Source organism: Peromyscus leucopus, chromosome 23, assembly GCF_004664715.2.
Source record: "Peromyscus leucopus breed LL Stock chromosome 23, UCI_PerLeu_2.1, whole genome shotgun sequence".
Lineage (NCBI taxonomy): Eukaryota > Metazoa > Chordata > Mammalia > Rodentia > Cricetidae > Peromyscus > Peromyscus leucopus.
In genome coordinates this window covers 5,819,268-5,841,232 of record NC_051082.1, presented here as the reverse complement: position 1 = coordinate 5,841,232, position 21,965 = coordinate 5,819,268, and the positions used below count along the sequence as shown (strand labels likewise).

The window sequence follows — 21,965 nt, the reverse complement described above, 5'->3', positions numbered from 1 at the left end:
CCATGCATACTGTTTTCTAGGGCAGGCCCAGCCACATAGGGACTACAGTAGCTGTAGAAATAAACATGTAGTGTCAGGTTATAAAATTAGGAATTTACCCTGGTGTGATGGAGCGCGGGGAGGCCAAGCCAGGAGAACTGCGAATTTCAGGCCAGCCTGGGCTACCTAGGGAGACCCTGCTAGGGTGAGGTGGGGGAGGACGCGAACAGAAAAACCAAAAAAAAGAAAGAAAACAGGATCATCGCACTTGCCTCTCAAGCAAGCCCAAGGCCCCCTCAGACACGCACGCACGCACGCACAAAGGTCAGGAATGAGACAGCAGAGCTTGAAGCCAAGCCCTACGACCCCTAGGGCAACCGATTCAGTGGCCTGCCAGTGCTTTGCAGAACCTTTCGAGGCCAGAGGCCACTTGTCAAAAGTGTGCTGACCCCGGGCGGGGGGCGGGGTGGGGTAGTGGGCGGCGACTCCCCGTCTTCTGGAAACTGCGGCTGGCTACTAGAACATTCCCTGGGCTAACCTCGGTGGGCTCCTGCAGGCCCGCCCTCGCAGCCTTCCAGGCAGCTGGGTGGTCCGGGAACCAGCCTCTCCCCCACCCCACCCCCCGGCTCCGCCTTCGGGGTGTGTGGGCCTGCACGCGTGCGGCGCATCGCCCGGGCAACCGACGCCGAGCGCGGTGCATTGTGGTCTGCAACAAAATGCAGGAGAAAGATCCTGAAGGAACCATTGAATCCCTGGGCCAATAGGGAGCGGCTGCTGGCCGCCCTCAGCCAATAGCGACGTGCGCCGGGGGCGGGGCCGCGGGGCGCAGGGCGGGGCCTCGGGATTAGGCGGCGGCGGCTGGCGTGGGGCTCCTTAGATGCGCCACGGCTTCGGTAGCGACCGGCTCTCGTCAGCTGCCTGAGCGGCGCCAGCACCTTCCCTAGGAGCTCGCAGCAGCCGGCTGGCCCCTGCTTCACGGTGAGAGGGGGCTCGGGTCCTCCCCGCCCGGGGCACCGGGGCCTGCGGTGCGAGCCGCGGGTGGGGGGCGTCGTCCTCAGGGGCCGGGCGGCGGGGCGGCCGGGCGGGCAGCGCGGCCCGCACCCTGACCCTTCCTTAGCTCTCCTGCGCGCCTCGTCCCACAGGCCACCATGTGCGACCGGAAGGCGGTGATCAAAAATGCAGACATGTCGGAAGAGATGCAACAGGACTCGGTGGAGTGCGCGACCCAGGCGTTGGAGAAGTACAACATCGAGAAGGATATTGCGGCCCATATCAAGAAGGTGAGGACCCGGCACCGCGTACGTCCTCTCCCCCCGCCTCCACCCCCGATCCCGCGGTCCCCGGGCGCTCGGCAGTTTTCCCGTGGCCCCCGGGGCGGCTCGGTGTAGACAGTTCTAGAAAGGACGCGAGTGGATGTCGCGTTCCTCCTGGGGAAGACCAGACCCCCTCAACGCCCGAAGTTGTTTTTTTTTTTTTTTTTTTTTAAACCCCGGGCTCCTTGGGGGAAAGCGCCACCTAGCAACGGTTTCCAAGATCAGGGAGCAGCGAGCAGTTCCCCCCTACTGTAGGATTCCTGCGCCGGGGATCCATCTGGGTGTTTGGAGAGGGCTGAGGTGGGGTGGGGGGGTGCGCGCTGCGTGGGTGTTTCCAGCCGGGCTAGGAGGAGATTTTGCCAGCGTTCCAGCCGGGAGTTGTGAGTCGGCAGTTCAGGGAAAGTGGGCGGCAGGGCTGGTTGGGGGGCTTGGGTGGAGGCTCGCTCGGTAAATGGCAGTTTGTAGAAAGCTGGCAAGACTGCCAACTTGTCAAGCTGTGTTTGCTGGAAGGAGAGGAAACTGGGAAACGAAGCCGTGGGAGGGTTCCAGTGGAGAATGGGAAGATGAAAGGCTTCCCATGGAACGGAATGAATACCTTTTTTTTTTTTTTTGACACATGCAGCAGTGTGTGCGTCTAGATGGGAGGAAAGACACTCTGCTTAATAGACGGTGTTCATACTGCGTACAGGGTGAGATATATGAGGAGCCTTAGGGAATTGTACATCTTCTTTGGCCCCCCATCCAACTAGTGAAGAAATTAACGTTTCCAGTTGTGGTTGCCCGCTGGGACGGGGGAAGCAGGGAGCAGATGCTAATCTTTAAGACCAGGTAGTGGATTCGGAGAGGAGAGCAATTTTAAAGGATAAAGTCTGGCCGTTAAGCTAGCTGTCAGTCTTCTGCCAGCATTTTATTTTTCATTCCAGCTTGATTTAGATAATCATAAATCCTTTCGTCTTTCTGAGGGGGGGAATTCTGTCTTCCTGGGTTTGGGGTGCATGGTCGGATAGTTATCAGGAACAACCTGATAAACTACAAGCGCTGATGTCATCGAGCTCCATTGACTATATGAAGTCAGGGGTGCACGCCTTTAATCCCAGCAGAGGCAGGCAGATCTCTCTGGCATCGAGGCCAAACTGGTCTACATACGGAGTTCCAGGACACACCCCATCTCAAGAAACCCAGAACAGAACTCCCCTCCCCCAAGAAGTCAGGTGCAATCACTGAAAGAAATGTCTTTGAAAATGTTGCTCTGCCTTTGATCTCAGCTCCCGTTCCCATCTCACCTCAGACTGCAAACATGTTTGCAGTCCTGTGCTAGGTAGGTGACTTAGTCAGGGAACATTCTTATCCTAAGAATTTGCTGCGTTGTGAGCAGCTCAGTAGTGGAGTACTTACTTGCCTAGCACGCCCAAGGCCCTGGATTCAGTCCCCAGTGTGAAAACAGTTGAAGACGCCAGTGTTTGTCCTCTCTGGTCCTGATGGCTCTGGCTTTTCTAGAAAGTTAACTTTCCAGGTGTACCACTATAATTGTTTGTTTTATTCTTTCCCAGGAGTTTGACAAGAAGTACAACCCCACCTGGCACTGCATTGTGGGGCGGAACTTCGGTAGTTATGTGACACATGAAACCAAACACTTCATCTACTTCTACCTGGGTCAGGTGGCCATTCTTCTGTTCAAATCTGGTTAAAAGCATGGACTGTGCCAAACACCCAGTGATCCATCCAAAAACAAGGACTGCATCCTAAATTCCAAATACCAGAGACTGACTCTTCAGCCTTGCTAAGGGAACACCTCGTTTGAATCTGTTGTGTTTTGTACAGGGCATCATCCTCTGTACGAGTTTGTGGTTATAAAATAATTAGTAAAACAGCTTACATTTGTATTTATTTTCTAGTCCATACTTCTGTACCCCTTTTTTTTTCTCCCTTAGGCCATTCCTTTAAAAATAAATCTGTTGGAGATGTGTATGTGTGTGTTAGTTTGTTCAAGTAAGTTAGGGTTGAAGCAGCTTACCAGTTGACAAATCCCATGACTGTAGGGTTGAGGACTCGGTTTTGTGGGATTAGACATTTTAGTGCCCTTGAGATGGAATGCTCAGCTGGCCACATCCATTTCTCCAGATTATTTGGGCTATTAGCCACAGGTCTAAGGCCCTATCCCTGTCACCCTAGCAATCAGGAGGCTTAGGCAGGAGCACTGTAGGTTCCAGGGGGGCCTGAACTAGAGTGAGCCAGTGTCTCAGGACTTGTAGGCTGTGCTTTCACTGGCTGTGCTCAGAAATCAATCAGTGAATGAACCAAAGCTTCACATAAGGGCCTAATTAAAGCTGTGGGTCTGGTCACCAAAAGCAACCCCTTACAGCCTGAGAACCAACCCACACTGACCTTTGGGAAGTACAAGAACCCCAACAGGGTTCCCTGTTTCCATTTTCATGAGGTAAAAGCCTTTTGCTTTAGATGTTGAGATTTTTTAAGACGGCCTCACTCAGATTTTTCAGCAGCCAAAAAGCTGCTTCACAAGACACTTGCACATTTGAACTGACACTTTGTGGATAATAGCAGGTCAGTTACAGTTTGGAAAGTTTTTCTCTACACCTGAATTTGGGTAGACACTGTTTTATCAGTTTGGAGGAGTGTGAAGCTGCTTTATTGTTCATGTGGGTATGCATGTTCAGGGCAGAGGACAACTGGGCAGGTTTTCTACCACGTGGGTTCTGAGACCCAGACTTGACAGCAAGTCTGTTCCATAGTTCATCTTGCAGGCCTGTTGGTTTTTGTAACTGTCTTACGAAGCCCAGGCTGGCCTCAAACTCGCTATATAGCTGACAACCTCCAACTAATCTTCCTTGTCCACCTGCCAAAGCCTGGTGCTGCAGATGTGCAACATCCCTCCTGGTTGTTTCAGTGTTTGTGACATTTGGCATGTGTTCCCTACTATCTGCAGAGAAGGGCGTATTTTGGAGCAGGAGAGAGACTACAGTTAGAGTAGTTGAGATTTGTATCTGTTTGAACAGGTGGAAATGTTTCCATAAACTGAGTCCCTTTCCCTCTTTATTACCTGGCTGTATTTTTATTTGAAACCCACCAGGAATTTGGCCATCAAAGCCGTAGTTTATCCAACCAGATGACGGTCTCCAGCAACAGTCCCTAGAGCTGATGCAAGACAACATGGCTGGACATTGAGGGTTCTGGTAATTTGATCTGGCCCGTTTTCTGTCAAGAGGCTGGTGGCTTTCAACTTTCATTTTCAGGTTCAGATGTGAGAAAACATGTTGCTATAGAAATAAAATTGGTTGGATGGTTTATGGAGTATCTCTTAGAGCCTGCTCCTTCCTGTTAATTTAAAAGCCAGTAGGCTCCAGCTGGCTGAAAAACAAAATGCAGTTTTTAAGGTTTAGCATTTTCTAGGATGCTCTTTACTGCTGTTCTGAGACATCTGTAGTTGGCTGTCTGAAAGCTGTTCAGTGACAGTCGAGGTCTTGTGAAATCTATAAATGACCCCTAGTGTGCTGGGCCCAAAAGCAACATCTGCAGCCCTTTCAGATAGCCCTGACTATGGTGGTGTTGCCTTGCTTTGGTTGGTTTTTCAAGACAGGGTTTTTCTGTAGCCCTGGCTGTTCTGGAACTCACTTTGTAGACCAGGCTGGCCTCTTAGCATCACAATGGACTGTACAGGACATACTCTGCCTAGACCCATTCTGGAATACTGGAGGAGCAGCCTATATGCATAGTAATGTTTGTTGGTTACATTTTTTGAGATAAGCACGAACTCAGTACGCAGCCCAAGCTGGCCTGGAGGCTATGCAGACTTGGCTGGCAGTCCTGCCACCCGAGGGCCAAGACTGCAGTTTTAGGCGGTCATTCAAGGCTCATAGTTTATGTATTCTTTATTTTACTGCTTATGTGTATCACTGCTTGCATGTACGTGTGTGCACAGTGCCCACAGAGGTCAAAAGAGGGCACTGGGTTCCCCAGGCATGAGTTACAGATGGTTGTGAACTATCATGTGGGTGCTGGGAACCAACCCTATTATCATTTCCTTCCCCACTCCCTTTCCTCTCTCTCTTTCTTCTCATTATAAACATGTATACATATACTCTGACAAGCTCTGTTTGCCAAGGCTGAGCAGTGGCTTTCTTGATGACGGACACTGAGGATGGCGTCTTGGTGATGAGGACTAATAAAAGCACAATGACACACACTGCATCTGTATCACCTCCTCCAAGAAAGAGCAGCAGATACCACCCAAACTGTAAACTTTACTGCTTCACAACATTCTACTTTTGTTTGTTTGCTGCTGGTGATGAGAACCAAACCCAGGCCCTCAACAGTCCATAAGCATGTGCTCTGCACTGAGCTGCATCCTCAGCCCCCGGTTCTCATATTGTCAGCGTTCTGACTTGGACCTGGTCTTTTGGCCCTAGATTCAGTTCTAGTCTGAAGGGCTGGTTCAAACCATCCTCGGCTTCCAGTGATCATTATCCCTCTGGAAGGCGTCTGTGATAGAGAAGCTCCAAGAAGCTTCAGAACTGGGGAGTGCTGGTTTTGCCTGACTCCACACCGCACAGCCAAGTGTTAGCAGGAGTTCAGCAAAGCCAGGCCAGACATTTCTGGGACAAGGCCTCAGTGGTCTGGGCAGCTACTACTGAGAGCTGCAAAACATGGCAGGGTTTGTATCTGCCTTTTTGAGACTGGTCAACGCAGATCATGAATCCAAGGTTTGACAGCCATAAGAGGAAGCAGATGCTCAGCCAGGCTCATCAGGAAGTCCATCTTCCAGTTCCAGGCCTCAGCAGAAATGACTGTTGGTGCTGCACAACAGAAAGGAGCTAAAGTTTAAAGCCAGAGTGAATGGCCACGATCCCTGAGGTCAGGCTTTCGTAGGTCACCTTCTGAAAGCCTGCAGCTTCAATCATCTCCTTGAACTCTTCCTAAAACACAAGAAAAGGCACATGGGATGCTTGGATTTCAGCCTCGGGGCCTCTGCTGTAAGCTACAAAAGCCCTGTACCTGATTTGGGAACTTCCGAATACTTTCCACAAGGTATTGATAGGACTTCCAGTCTCCTGCAATGACCTCACCAATGACAGGGATGACCTGGAAACTGTACAGATCATAAAGCCTTGGGGAAAAAAAAAGAGGGACAAAGGCAAAGATTAGGATTTGTGTGCATCCCTGGGCATATTCCCTGGCCTCTTCACCAATAAAATAAGGAAAAGTGGAGGGTTAGGAGAGATGGCTCAGTGGTTAAGAATGTTTCCTGTAGCCAGGCATGGTAGTGCACGCCTTTAATCTCAGCACTCGGGAGGCAGAGGCAAGCAGATCTCTGTGAGTCTGAGGCTAGCCTGGTCTACATAGAGTTCCAGGACAGCCAGGGCTACAGAGTGAGACCCTGTCTTAAAAAAAAAAAAAAAAAAAAAACTTTACAAAAATGTGCTTGGATCATCCCTTAATAGCAAGTAGGACCGCGTAAGCCAGGAGTCACTGACTCAGCTGTCTACAGGGTCAAGCAAGTGTCTGAGACAGGCAAGTAGGGCAAAGGCAAGGCCAAGAGGCCGCAGTGAATGACAGAGCTGCAGAACACTGGAGCAGAGGCAGTTAACTCTGCCTTCGATGCCTGCGTGGAGGAGTCTGCTCTGCCAAGCTGGTGACGCATCTGATTTTCCCAAGAAAGCTGGAAATCCAGGTCCTTAGGTAAAATTTCCCGATTTTAAGTTTTTGGCTGGCTGGTGGGTATGAGATAGAGCCTCATCCTCTAGACTAGCCTGTCCTGGAACTCATTATATATACCAAGTGTTGAACTTAAAGAGATCCTCCTGCCTCAGCCTCCTGAGTGCTGGGATTACAGGTGTGAGCCACCACACCTGGCTATTACATTTCTTAAAATGACACATGAGTCAAACAAAATAAACCATGTGGGCTGGCTAACTCAACTCAGCCTCCGGGCGTCTGCTGAGCACTAAGGACTCACTGACCTCTGCAAGCCCTGCCCTTGGATGCCTCCACAGATGCCTGTAGCTTACTGCTGTTTTCTATCTATTTTGGGGTGGGGAACCTTTGCTAGACAAGTTTATAAAGCCCTGTTACCAATGCTAACCTGGATATGAGGGGATCATTCACTTGGCTAAACTCCAGACAGAGAAACCGTCCTCCTGGCTTTAGGACGCGATGGGCTTCTTGGAGTGCCTGAGAAAAAGAGCGAGAAGAAGATCGTCAGCAGACCTCTCCCCAGTTCCAAGGGTCAGAGGCTGGGTTAGTTTCTATGAGCACTGTAAACATTCCCCATAAACCCCCTTTTATATCCTTAGGAGCCACAATGCAGAAACTACCCCATGTTACAGGCATTTGCTGCTCATGACCTGAGAAAGTTGCTCATGCAGGCGGACAGCACAGCTCCACGAAGATAGAGCTTAGAATTATGGGATAGAGCCACAGTGGATAACCTCTTCTATGTAATGATTTTGATTAGAAACTTTCGTGTGTGGGTGCTGTGCTTGCATGTGTGCATCACTATGTGCCTGGTGCCTGCAGAGACCAGAAGAGGGCATCCTATCTCCTGGAACTAATTTAGAGACAGGTATGAGCTACCAGGTGGATACTGGGAATGCAACCTGGGTCCTCTGGAAGGAAGAGCAGCCATTGACCATCCTCCACACCCCAACATAACAATTTTAATTAAAGGAATCTATCTGACAGAAAATGACATGTATGTGGATAATTCATTTTCTATGGGACAGAATGCGATGCATCTAGAAGAGTTTTAAGTGATAACATGGAGGAAAATCATTTTCTATGGGACAGAATGTGATGCATCTAGAAGACTTTTAAGTGATAACATGGAGGAAAATCACCATATAAGCCAGACTAGTCACCCAGGCCTCTAATCCCAGCTGCTTGGGAGACTGCACAAAGGACTGTAAGTTCAAGGCCAGCCTGGGCTACAGGGTGAGTTTAAGGCCAGCTTAACTTAATGAGATTACTAATAAGCATGTATAAAAGCTCTGGGTTCAATCTTAAGCAACACAGACACATACAAAATCACTGATGTATGTGTGTGTGTGTGTGTGTGTGTGTGTGTGTGTGTGTGTGTGTGTTTCTTTAGAAGGCTGGAGACTGAGCTCAGGGCCTTGCACATGTTAGATAAATTCTCTACCATTTAGCTGCAACCCCAGTACACATCTGGCCTTTTCCCTGGAACTTTCTCTGTAGCCCAGGCTGGCCTCGAACTCACAGAGCTCCGCCTGCCTCTGCCTCCTGAGGGCTGGGATTAAAGAGTGCGCCACCGCCGCCGCCCGCTCCTCCTGCTCGTGGAGTGAGCACTTTACTAGGGGAGCCATCTCCCCAGCCCCTGCTAAGCACCAGGGTTACAGGAATATGAAACCACACCTGACTCTAACAGACACACTTAAAGGCACAAAACATCTTTACAAACGTACACAAGGAATGGGGACTGTGTGGGAGAAGAGGCACCGATGGCTGGGAGATTCGTGTGGGCAGGAGGTTCTCACTGACAAAACCAACTCTGGTCCTATTCAAAAGCTTTTGTGAGATACAGTTACTGGGCCTGTCTATAGGACAAGGACTCATCACATAGACTCTTGTGGCCTTGAACTTGTAATGATGCCTCTCCTGCCTCCTGAGTGCTGGATCACAGGCAGGAGCCACAACTGGCAAAAACGTGTTTCAATCAGAGCAAATAATAAACCTTTTATAGCTTATGTATGCAGGATGGCCATAAAAACCAAGCTACAGAGCGGTGCTGGCTGCCTAGCACCACAACAAACTGCAGAATAATGTAGGGAAGGGTTTGTTTAGCTTACAGTCTGGTAGGTTCCAGGCTGGGATGGAGGCACCTGTGAAGATGCACAGGATAGGTCTACATGGCAGATCGCCTTGAAGCCAAGAAGCAACAAAGAAAGACTGCTTTTCTTTTGTTTTTTAGACAAGGTCTCATACAGGAACCACATACCTGGCCTTGGTTATTGTAAATAGGACCTATCAGGCCAGGAGACACATGCCTTTAATCCTACCACTCTACAACCAAAAGTGGGTGAGCTACACAGTGAGTTTGAGGCCAGCCAGGGTAACAAAGTGAGACCTTTTCTCCAAAACAAACCCACAGAAAACAAAACAACAGACAAGCTCTAGCTCTACAGCCAAGACTGGCCTGGAACTTGAGACCTCTGCAGCTTCAGCCTCCCAGGCCCTGTGACTACTGCAGATGCCAGCATGGCTGGCTTAGGAAACTACATTCTAGCAAATGATCAAACCCACAAAGAAGATGGCAAAGACCCTCTGGTCTACAGCCAGTGACAAATTTCTATCTGAACCGGAGGGCACTTTAGTGGACTGAGCCCTTAGCCTGGAGGAATCTGTGACAGTCCAAGCAGCTAGTATCAGAATTAAACTGGAGGGCGCTCAGTGGCTATTTGCAGAGGATTATGTGGCATGGGAAAACCCCACATGACTGGTGTCAGAAACAGTGCAGAATGTGGGAAAGACAGAAAAATTCCCCCCTACAGCAGCAAAGTAATTGTTTACAGGATTAATTTATGTCTTTAGAGAGAGGGTCTTTTTGTTTGTTTGTTTAAAAACTGGATGTGTAGCTCATGTCTATAATTCTAGCATTTGGGAAACTGAAGCAAGATTGCTGCAAGTTCAAAGACAGCCTGGGCTACAGAGTGAGTTCTAGGTCAGCCTGGGCTACAGAGTGAGTTCTAGGTCAGCCTGGGCTACAGAGTGAGTTCTAGGTCAGCCTGGGCTACAGAGTGAGTTCTAGGTCAGCCTGGGCTACAGAGTGAGTTCTAGGTCAGCCTGGGCTACAGAGTGAGTTCTAGGTCAGCCTGGGCTACAGAGTGAATTCTAGGTCAGCCTGGGCTACAGAGTGAATTCTAGGTCAGCCTGGGCTACAGAGTGAATTCTAGGTCAGCCTGGATTACAGAGGGAGACACTGCTTCAAAATGAGGATTTTTGTTTTTTCAAGACAGGATATTGTTACACGGGTCTTGATGGCCTGGAATTCTCTATGTAGAATAGGCCTCAAACTTAAAGCAATCCTCCTGCCTTTACAGAGTATTGCGAATATAGCCATACACTACCACACCTACCTACGAAGTGTTTTTTTTTTTTTTCAATTAAAAAAAAATATAGCTGAGTGCAGTGGTGGCGCACACCTTTAATCCCAGCACTTGGGAGGCAGAGGCAGGGGGATCTCTGAATTTGAGTGCAGCTTGGTCTACACAGTCAGTCATAGATATTAAGTTCTATGCCAGGACTACATATGGAAACCTTGTCTCAGGAAAACAAACAAAAACTACACACACACATACATGTGTATATATACATATCTGTATATGTCTATACCTACACCTATAGATACAGTGTGTGTGCACATATGAACATGCATGTGGACAGCAGAGAACAACTTGCAGGAGCTGATTCTGTCTTCTGCCATTATTTCCTGCGGATTGAACTCAGTGTGTTAGGTTTGGTAGCAAGTGCATTTACTCTGCACTTCTGATCATGGTTTCCAAGTAATGATATAGAGAGGGAGAGAGAGAAAAAACAAAAATAAATACAGGACAGGGAGAGAAGAGGAGGGAGGGAGAAGGCTTAGAGAAATGCTAGACAGGTCAAGGCCCCCACACTGCCAGGAGGCATGCACACACTCAACTGACCTATGGGGTTCCCACAAGGCCCCACCTAAAGGTCCACAGCACCTCTCAACAGCGTCACCCTCAGGTCTCTTGGAGTACTAGATTCAAACCAGAGCAATCGCTACAAAGCCTCACCCAGAAGTAGAGGAGTCAGACAATGGGCCCACATCCCAGAAAGGAAGCCAGTTCCTTGCACATGGTTTTTAAAGGTTTGACAGAATGTTCAGGAGGAAGTGAAGAGCTGAATCCTATTGAGAAATGAACAGTCTCTTCCTGCTGTACAGGAACCATGTTCCCTTCTGCCCGTACAGCATCCAAGTGCCCCTTTCTATATCTGACCACGCCTCTGACCTGCAAACACACACAGCTTCACAAGAGGAAACAGGAAATGCCACAGCAGGTCCAACCACTAAGAGAATGTAAGTGCCAACCTGAGCAACCATGAGCTGGTCTGTGGTTCTCTGCTGTCCACATGCATGTTCATATGTGCACACTTATGGCAACTTACAAGAAAGTCCTGGGGCTGGAGAGATGGCTCTGTGGCTAAGAGCACTTACTGCTCACACAGAGGACCCAAGTTCAAGTTCCCAGCACCCACATGAGGTGGCTTCTAACTTCCTATAACTCCAGCTCCAGAAGATCCAACACTCTCTGGCCTCCAAGGGCACTTGCATGCACATGGTGCACATAAACTCACAACACACACACACACACACACACACACACACACACACACACACACACACACACCAATCAAGAAATATATATGGAGATAGCTCAGTGGGTAAGAGCACTTGCTCTGGAAGTAAGAGGACCTGAGTTCAGATCCTCAGCACCTACGTGAAATCTATGCTTCCCAGGGCCGGCACACCAGCATACACACACCACACACTGCTGCCACCCACAGGAAAATGTAACAGAGTTTGGCTACTATATCATGAAAGCTACTACTTGGAAAGGTCAAGGACTTTTCCTAAGGTCAAGCCATGGCTTAAGAAGTCTTGGTGATATTTTAGCTTTGTATTAGCTAATTCCTACAATGATTTCCTTGTATACTATGTATGCTTCCAAGATCTCCTAACAGTATATTTTATCTGAAATACCTATCAAGCATCCAAAGCCAAACAATCTCAATTAAGGTAAATTAAGCTCAGACCCTCCTTTCTTTTTTTTTTTTTTTTTGGTTTTTCGAGACAGGGTTTCTCTTGTGTAGCTTTGCGCCTCTCCTGGAACTCACTTGGTAGACCAGGCTGGCCTCGAACTCACAGAGATCCGCCTGCCTCTGCCTCCCGAGTGCTGGGAATAAAGGCGTGCGCCACCACCGCCCGGCCAGACCCTCCTTTCTTATACAGCCTTAGTGCTATTTATACTAACATTACAGACTCCTAACATTTACGTAACCACCTCTAGGAATGTAGTGTGAACACGTAAATTCCCTTTTTCTGATACATTAACCAATTTTAGCTCTTAGTTGACCTCCTCCCTTAACCACTCCCCTTTTGGGTTGTAAAAGAAAGCCTGATGGTCACTGCTGGAGGAAAACTCTTGTCTGCCTTTATGACCCTGTAAGACTTCAAGCCTGGTGACCTTGCTTTGGCTAGAGCATTGCTATTGCATGGGTGTACAACTGCAAACCTCAGGGACTGGGGAGGATTTTAACTGGAGAACTAGAAGAATGAAATGAAAGATGAGAAAGACCAAGATGGGGCAGAACTAGGATAGGAGAATTAAGATAGAACTCAGAGGGGACAGCAGATAAAGGTAGAGAGGAGGCAAGAGAGGAGCTGGGCACGAGAACAGAACTGAAGCTGTGTAGACAGGATTTTATCCTAGAGGAATAAAGGAAATGGACAAAGAGCTCAGTGTACTTAGATTCATTTCCCAAAAATAATTTGCGCCGTTGTAGCTTCTCTTTTGGGCCCCTGGGAAGAAGATTATTAAGGCTGGACCATAATAATATTCGAGACATACACCCCCCCCCCAACACACAGCACACAAATAAATACATTAAGGAGGAGGAGGAAGAGGAAGAAGAAAACTCTAAGCTTAAATAGTCACTCCTCTTAAGTACTGGACCTAGAAAAGGATCTTCCCTGTCCTCACTTGGGGTAGGTCCACTCCAGGGGAACTGCTATCCTGAAAGTCATGTGTATCCCGAGCATGCAGGTAATCATACCCGGTCAATGTGTGTGACATTCCGGATCCCAAAAGCAATGGTGTACACATCAAATTTGTCATCATCAAAGGGCAGTTCTTCAGCATCTCCCAGTACCCATGCAAGTCCTGGAAGACAAAACCAGTTCTGGGTATAAGTCTAGGTAGCTGTTTCCCATGCACCAGAGAAGTAGTGAATCTGAGGATTCTGTAGTAAGCCAAGTAAGAGAGTGAGTACCCTAGGCATCAATGTGTGTGGCTTGTGGAGGTGGTGATGGTCCAGTGGCACAGAGCCCATGATGCAAAGTCTGGGAAATGTCAGAACTGAAGTGAGAGAATCGAGAACTGTTTGGCTGTTGTGGAATATTACTTTAACTGTGTGAAGGTGTGTTACATTTGTTTAGGCTGCATTTGTTTAAGGATGTAAAGATGTGTTGCTTTGCCTACCTAAGGCTCCTGATTGGTCTAATAAAAAGCTGAATGGCCAATAGCTAGGCAGGAGAGGGATAGGTGGGGCTGGCGGGCAGAGAGAACATGTAGGAGGGAGAAGAGAAGAGAGAAAATGAGGGAGAAAGAGAGGGAGACACCCAGGGCCAGCCAGTCAGCCAGGCACAGAGTAGGACATACAGAATCAAAGAAAGGTAAAATGCACTGAGGCAAAACATAGATGAAGAGAAACAGGTTAAACTAAGTTATAAGAACCAGTGGGACAACCATAAGATAAGGCTGAGCATTCAGAATTGATAGGAAGTCTCCATGTCTTGATCTGGGGGCTGGAGGTCCAAGGAAGCTTGCTACATTTGGTGTGTGGGGCCTCCGGATTTGGTGTCAGAAGACGTCACATAGCTGCCTTCTCACTGTACTCCGGCTGCCTTCGCTGGACAGGCACCGCTAGCATCTCTCTGTTTCAGGGCTGAGATCACAGCCCGGGCACTCTGTGTGCTAGGCGAATGCTGCCCTGAGCTACACGTTTACCCTAAAGCAATTGTTTTCCAGCCAGGTGTTTCATAGGTTTTATTCATTTTTTAATGGTTTTCAAGACAGGGCATCTCTGAGGAGCCCTGGCTGTCCTGGAACTCACTACATGGACTAGGCTGGCCTCGAAATCACAAAGACCCACCTGCCACAACTGCCTGGCTCCAGCTTTCTTTTAACTTTTCATTTTGGGATGAATTTAAACTGCCCAAGCCTGAGCAGGAATGACTCACTCAGGCCCAGGCTGGCCTGGAATTTTTGATTCTCTTGCCTCAGCTTCCCAAATATCTGGGATTGCAGGCCTGAATCATTGGCCTGACTCTGTTCAGAACTCATCAGGGTAGCCATGTTCTGAAGGACACTGATTTGCATCTAACATAATTCATTAAGGACCAGCAAGGCAGCTCTGTGGAAAAGGTGCTGTCACCAAGACTGACACCTGAGTCTGATTCTTGGAAACAAGAGGGTGGAAGGAGAAATCACTTCTCCGAACTGTTCTTTGACTTCCACAAAACACGCTTGTGCACACACATACAGGCACACAAAAACACACTTGTGAACACACATACAGGCACACGAAATACGTGAATTTATGTTAAAAAAAAAACAAACAAAAAAAACCCAACACTGTCAAATAAACTTCACGGGAAGCTACTATTTTGGACTACGCTCCTATGCTAGGTCCAATAGACCAGACTGAAACTCACAATGAAATTCTCGTGCTCAAGTTCCTACATCCACATGGAAAATGACCCACTGTGAGACCTGAGGACTAGCACAGCTCCTCCGACTTTAACCCTACAAGAAGAAAGGAACAACTGGGAAGGTTCCGCGGTTAACCACTCACTGCTCTTCTGGACTCATCTACAGAGACGGCAACTCTGAAACAGCCCATCGGCTTGTGACTCTCCCATCTGCTTTCTCTAGTCTTTATCTCTTTATAAAACCAACCTCTTGGCCATTCAAACCTTTTTTTTTTTGGGCGAGGAGGTTTCAAGACAGAGTTTCTCTGTGTAGCCCTGGCTGTCCTGGATCTCGCTCTGTAGACCAGGCTGGCCTCGAACTCACAGAGATCCGGCTGCCTCTGCCTCCGGAGTACTGGGATTTAGGCGTGCACCACCACTCAGATTGGAAACCTTTTTAGAGTTTATGTCTAATTGACTATATGTGGAATAATGTTAACAAAGGACAGATTCCAACCATCTAGCTCAAAGGGTTTTTTTTTTGTTGTTGTTTGTTTGTTTTTATGTACATGTGTATGAGTGTACCTGAGTGTGTGTAAGCGCACCACATATGAACAAGAGCCCACAGAGGTCAGAAGAGGGTGCTGGGGCCCCTGGAACTAGAGTTTTAGCAGCTGTCAGCTGCCGTTTGGATGCTGGGAACCCACTGCACGAACAATCCGCTCTCAGTGGCTGGCTTTCCACTGCATAATCAGGCAGGTAGAGGTAGGACTACCAGGGGCTCAAGGCCAGCCCTGACTGCTAGCCTGGGTCATGTCTCAGACAACAACGGATTCCCGGACAGGTTCATAGCCACACTACATTGCCCACGGTTTCACTGTTCTCCATTCTTTACGGCCAAGCACCAGACAAGGGAAATACATCTGTCAGCAGGAGTAAGACACACAGTGCCTTTGTCTAGAGTCTGCCTTCTGACCAGTGTGGACAGCTAACAAAGGAGTCCTTCATCGTCAAGGCCAAGTGGGCTGCGGTGCGTCTAGGCAGCTCCTTCTTGGTGTGTGAGGAGGAGGAGGAGGAGGAGGAGAATAATTGGCCTAAAATAACCAGACATTCATAGTGGGCGAGGGAAGCAGAGAAATGCTGATATTGCCCAGAGCGTTGACAGAGGACTTTTTGTGATAGGCCCTCGTCTCTCTGGCTGCCTGCACTGTATTCAGGGTAAACTTTTGTTGTTGTTGTTGTTGTTTGAGACGGTTTCACTATGTGGCCTGGACTGGCTGGGGACTCACTATATAGAGTTCTCACGAAGATCTACCTGGTTCTGCCTCCCAAGTTCTGGGATTAAAAGTATGTGCCATCATGCTTGGCTGGGGCAAGTGTTTTGAAACATTCAGTGGCCAGAGGTAAAATCAGTGGCAGCATAGTGAGCATGTGAAAGAACCTGGCTTTAATCTCCAGTGCTGAAAAAGGCATTTAGAGAGAGAGAGAGAGACAGAGGGAGAGAGAGAAATTGTGTGACTTAAGAAGCTCCTTGAGGGCGCTGGGACTTGAACTCTGGTCCTTTGGAAGAACAGACAGGGCTCTTGTGTGCTGAGCTATCTTTCTGGGGAGGCTTTGCCCTGGAGGAGGTGGGAATAGGGGGTGGGCTGCGGGGAAGGGGAGGGGGTGGGAGGGGGGAGAACAGAGGAACCCGTGGCTGATATGTAGAACTGAATGGTATTGTAAAATAAAATAAAAGGGAAAAAAAAAAAAAAAAAAAAAAAAAAGAAGCTCCTGCTATGAATTCAAGGCCAGCCTGGGCTACAGAGTTAGTTCCAGGCTAGCCAAGACTATATATAGTTAAGACCCTGTCTCAAAACAAAACAACAAAACCAACAACTTAAAGGAGACTTCTAGGGTCAGTGAAATGGCTCAGTGGGTGAAGGGGCTTGCTGCCAGACCCAATGACATGAGTTCAATTCCCAAGATTCCATGGTGGAAGGAGAGAACCAACCCCCACAAGTTGTCTTCTGACCTCCACAGGAGTGCTATGGCACCAGCATAATACTCCCAGCCCTGATTAAATAAAAACCATCATTTTAAAAGGTAACAATGGCTAGGAAGATGGCTCAGCAGTTGAGAGCACTGGCTGCTCCTCCAGGGGACCTGGGTTTGAGTCCCAGCACCTAGCTGGCTCACAACCACCTGTAACTCCAGCTCTAGATCTGATGCCCTCTCCTGCTTTCTGTAGGCACCAGACACCCACATGCTGCAGAGGCAATCTGTGCGGATTTAAAAACTGTACAAACAGCCGGGCGCAGTGGCGAACGCCTTTAACCCCAGCACTCGGGAGGCAGAGCCAGGCGCATCTCTGAGAGTTCGAGGCCATCCTGGTCTACAGAGTGAGATCCAGGACAGGCAGCAGAACTACAAAGAGAAACCCTGTCTCAAAAAAAAAAAAAAAAAAAAAAAACCACAAAAACAAAAACAAAAAAACTGTACAAATTAAAAAAAAATTGCAACAAAAAAAGATCCTTAAGCACTTTGGGCCACTGTTCATCAAGCTTAGCCTGTGGCTCCAATTCTGGAGCAACACCTATGTATGAGCTGTGCTCAGCCACATAAGCACCTTCAGCTCCCGCTGACTGGAACATCGAGTGCATCACCTTCCTCTGTAAACATGCAAACAATGCCGGGGGCTGCTGAGGGACTCACCCGCCGTGTGTCCTTGGTCCAGGGCTTTCTGCTGTCCAACCTTTAGCATCTCCCTGTTGATGTCACAGACTATGACAAGCGAACCACCCAAGGGATCCTCTTCATGCTGGTACTTTTTGGCAATTTCTTCCCAGGATAAATTTTGCTGAGCCCGTAACTGCCTCTTCCGTTTCCTCTGATGCTGAGCCTGAACATACCTAAGGAACCGGAACGCAATGTCACCTGCGGGAAGCCAAGAGAAGGAAAGATACAAATGAAACCAGACAGACAGTACCCCAAGCCCCAAGAGCAGATGCACAGAGGGATGTGGTCGTGGAAGGATGCTTCTGCTCCTTTCAGTAGAAACCGGTTCCCACTCCCACCCCCAAAAGGACGTATCTACACTGTCGAGGCTGGCCTTCAACTCCGGATCCTCCACCTATGGTCTCCTGGGCTGGGATTATAGATGCATGCCTGCCCTTTCTCAGAAGTTAAACTGATCCTTCAGTCACCACCATCAGCCCGAGAGGCAGCCGACTCCCACAGCAGACGGGTCTAACACTCAGCCTTCCCCAAGGACACCAAGCAGGGCGTTACCTGTGCCGCCAGCCACATCCAGCAGCTGGGTCCCAGGCAATGGGTGCATTTTCTTGAGCAGCAAATCTTTCCAAGCACGATGGATGCCGAGACTCATCATGTCATTCATCACGTCATACTTCTTGGCTACACTCTCAAACACCTGGTAGACTGGGGTGGGACAGACACACTGTCATCAACAGGGTTAGTAGGGGGGAAATCTAAATGAAAAGACAAAGGGAGGCTTTCTCTCTTGAAAGTGCCTGTCTTACAAGGTGATGCTACGCCACAACGCTTGACACCCGAAATGCACCTTAACACTATGTTTCCCCTCTCGTGGTGCTGGGGATGGAATCTAGGGCCTTGCACATGACAGGTGGGACCCTACCACTGAGTGACTTCTCCAGACCCCAACACCACCCTGCATCAAATGCTTAAAGGTGTACAGGAGAAGCCAACCTCTTTCCTAATGTCCAAGATCACCGTTCAAACAGGGTGTTGGGTTAACTGTGAGTATGCGCGTGAAACACAAGCTTCAGGTGGTTTTCTTTCCATGACTCACGATGAAAATAAGAGGTGTATGTCATGATCAGTGACCAGTTATGTCATCTACTTTATAGACTGCAGGCTGATGTGTGTCATCATGGATGGGTTAATCGAAGATACCAGAGGAATGAGGTTCAGATCAGTGAGCAGATTTGAATCCCAGCACCCCAAAAGACAAAAAGCAAACAACAATAGCAACAAGGGAGAGTGATGGGGGAATGTCCTTCTGTATGCTGTGAAAATATGTTGCTCTGACTGGGTGGTAAATAAAGCCGTTTGGCCTACGGCAAGGCAGCTTAGAGGCAGGTGGGAAATCCAAACAGACAGGAAGAGAAAGGGGAGGAAAAAGCAGACGCCAGCTGCCACCAAAGCAACAACATGCCAGCAGACCAGTAAGCCGCGGCCATGTGGCAACTTACAGATTAATAAAAATAGGTTAATTTCAGATATAAGAACTAGATAACAAGAGGCCTGCCATGGCCATAGTTTAAAAATAATATTTGGGGTGGGGATTTAGCTCAGTGGTACAGTGCTTGCCTAGCAAGCGCAAGGCCCTGGGTTCGGTCCTCAGCTCTGAAAAAAAAAAAAATTAGCCTGTGTGTGTTTATTTGGGTTGGAGTGGCGGCGGGACCGGTGGGTGAGAGATTTGTCCTGACTGTGGGCCAGGCGGGACGCAGAAAAACTTTCAGCTACAGAAGAGTGCATCGCACAAGTGGAAAGGGACAGTGGGGGGAGCGGAGTGAGAATGCAAGCGTGCAGTGCAGTCCCAAGCAGAAGAGGTGACTGTGGGGGCCCACGCTGCTGGGGCCCAGAGCCTCCAGACACACAGCAGAGGGAGCTTGTGAGGGCAAACTTTCTAACCAAGGTGAGGCCAACCAGGTTCAGATGTTTCAGAGCAGAAGTGGCAGGAAATAAAATCACGGGGCCAGGGAGGTGGCTGGGTGGGTGGAGCACCTGCCTCCAAGCCTGAAGGTGTGAGTTTGAGCCCCAGGACCCATACGGCAAAGGAGAGAACTGATTCCTCCAAGGTGTCCTCTGACCTCCACCGAGCCCACAGATATTCACACACACAATCAATACAAATGTGATAAGAGTTTTTCATAACTTCCATTAAAGGAGTCCTTAGAGATATTTCATGATGTTGAAAGCACAAGGGCCAGAAGCTGACCAAGCCGCCTCTCCATCCCCTAACAAAAAGTTTAGAATGGGGTTAATGGCAATTTGCCAAGTCACAGGAAACACACTTAATCCCTACTGTAAGCTTTATGACAAGGGAACAGTGTTCAAATTGCTCCTGGTAACTTTTTGGCTATGTTTTCGTTTTGTTTGTTTGTTTTTTTCGAGACGGTTTCTCTGTGTAGTTTTGGTGTCTGTCCTGGCTCTCACCCTGTAGACCAGGCTGGCCTCAAACTCACAGAGATCCGCCTGGCTCTGCCTCCCGAGTGCTGGGTTTAAAGGCCTGCGCCACCACTGCCGGCTCTGTGGGTGTGTATTTTTTAAAGGGGAGGGGATGGTGTCATCCCCTTAGTAAGAAACTGTGTTGGAGTGGTAGTTCTCCCACTCATTAGCAATTTTATATCTGTCTCTGCAGAGACAGGCTCTCACTATCTGAAGCTGGCTTCAAATTCGAGGTGTAGTAGAGAACCACCTTGAACTTCTAATCCTCCTGCATCCATCTCCCAAGTGCTGGGATCCCAAGCGTACACCACCACACACAAATGGGCTAAGGGAGTGAGGGGCAAAAAGCACCCTACCCACTGAGCTACATGCCCAGCCCCTGACTACCTCTTCAAATCGTGCAAGTTCTTGCTTAACCTTAACTCTGTTTCCCAAGAGAGGGATTAACAACAGTCACTCGTGGGAAACTGAAGTGAGACATGGGGGGGGGGGAGTGAGAACGTCTACACGGCGCCTGGCGGAGGGGCAACCTCGAAGTCGGTGAGAGTTAAGGCTGCTGCGGCGCACGCCTTTCATCCCAGCACTCAGGAGGCAGAGGCAGGTGCGTCTCTGTGAGTTCGAGGCCAGCCTGGGCTGCACACATCAAGGGCAATCAAGGTTACCCAGAGAGACACAGGGAGTCAAAAGAGAAACAAAAGAAGAGGGCGTGTAGCGAGGTGTAGCGTTGCAAATGCCTGCGTCCCCAGTTCAGACTTTAAGAGTGAGAAGCTGAGTCTGGGAGGTGGGTGCTCCTCGGAAGTCAGGACTGCAGGAATGAATGTAAGGACTAACACTCCCAGGGCTAACAGGACATCAGATCCACCCCTAGGCGGGTAGAGGAACCCGACTCGATGACTGCCAGGCCCCTCCATCCGCCCTCCGGCCCGGCCGGTCACCTTTGCCGCCTTTCTCCTCCTCCGACACAGTCTCGAACCCGAAGTGCGTCTCCGCGGCCCGCTTCTCCTGGGACAAGGACCGCGCACTCAGCGTGGCTCCGGGCCGGGACCGATGAAACCGGGGCAGCCCGCAGCCTCCCGCCGCCGCCCGCGACCACCCGCGGCAGCAGGAGCGCCACAGACCGCAGCTCCTGGGGGCCGCCATCTCGATATCCCGGCGACCGCGGGCGGAGCGCACGTCGGGCTGCGTCACCGGCCGGGGCACGGGTGCCGGCAGGAGACAGAATTCGGGGAACGCGCCCGGAAAAACGCCTGTGGCGAAGGCGTCATGCTTGGTTTAAGGATTTGAAAACCCGAAAGCCTTTCCTGTGCTCCCCTAACAGAATTTAGAATTCGCCAGGAATCGAGGAGAGCTCGGAGTGAGACCCTAGTTGTGTTTCGGTGGCCTTATTTCCATCCTGCCAACCAGTACCCCGGTCCTCCGAGTGCTAGAGTGCTCTACCAAGTCCTGCAACTTGGGTTTTTCTGGTGCAGAATCTGGCATGTTGTAGTTAAAAGACCAAGATTACGTGATCAAAAAAAGTTTTGTGTGTGTGTGTGTGTGTGTGTGTGTGTGTGTGTGTGTGTGTGTGTGCGCGCGCGCGCGCGCCTGTGTGTCTACGACAGTTTTTTTTTTTTTTTTTTTTTTTTTTTTTTTTTTTTTTTTTGAGTGCATGTTACTGGGGAGCCCAGAGGCATCCAATATCTTTTTGGCGCTGTAGTTGTAGGTGAGCCTACTGATCTGGGTGCCGGTGACCAGACTCCTGCAGTTCTGCCAGAGTGATATGCATCATAACAGGTGAGCCATCCCTCCAGCGCCTTAAGTGTCTTAATTCTGGAACTAGCTTACATAGTCTAGAGTGGACTTGAACTCATAATATTCCTGGTTCAGTTTCTTCCTGAGGGCTGAGAACACAAACCTGTGCTACTCCCATCCCTTTTTAGTGGCTTTTGGAATTGAACCCAAGTCCTTGTGCATGCTTGGCCAATGTTGTACCACTGAGCTATATATATATATCCTAGTGCTTTTTAAATGTA

The 21,965-nt window shown here is 49.1% G+C and overlaps 2 protein-coding genes across 2 annotated transcripts; one reads left to right on the top strand and one right to left on the bottom strand.

Annotated features, from left to right (window-relative positions):
* The first annotated feature begins 839 nt into the window (after window positions 1–839).
* On the top strand, window positions 840–3,179 carry Dynll1 (dynein light chain LC8-type 1). Its single transcript, XM_028854762.2, has 3 exons — window positions 840–957; window positions 1,122–1,259; window positions 2,843–3,179. Exons 2-3 carry the CDS (start codon window positions 1,128–1,130, stop codon window positions 2,978–2,980), a joined length of 270 nt encoding a protein of 89 aa, XP_028710595.1. The 5' UTR covers window positions 840–957; window positions 1,122–1,127; the 3' UTR covers window positions 2,981–3,179.
* Window positions 3,180–5,161: 1,982 nt separating this feature from the next.
* Window positions 5,162–21,133, bottom strand: Coq5 (coenzyme Q5, methyltransferase). The gene is made up of 7 exons (XM_028854761.2): window positions 20,889–21,133; window positions 18,031–18,180; window positions 17,455–17,676; window positions 13,125–13,231; window positions 7,390–7,478; window positions 6,303–6,414; window positions 5,162–6,223 (listed from the first exon to the last, which is right to left on the bottom strand). Exons 1-7 carry the CDS (start codon window positions 21,091–21,093, stop codon window positions 6,122–6,124), a joined length of 987 nt encoding a protein of 328 aa, XP_028710594.1. The 5' UTR covers window positions 21,094–21,133; the 3' UTR covers window positions 5,162–6,121.
* Window positions 21,134–21,965: the final 832 nt, after the last annotated feature.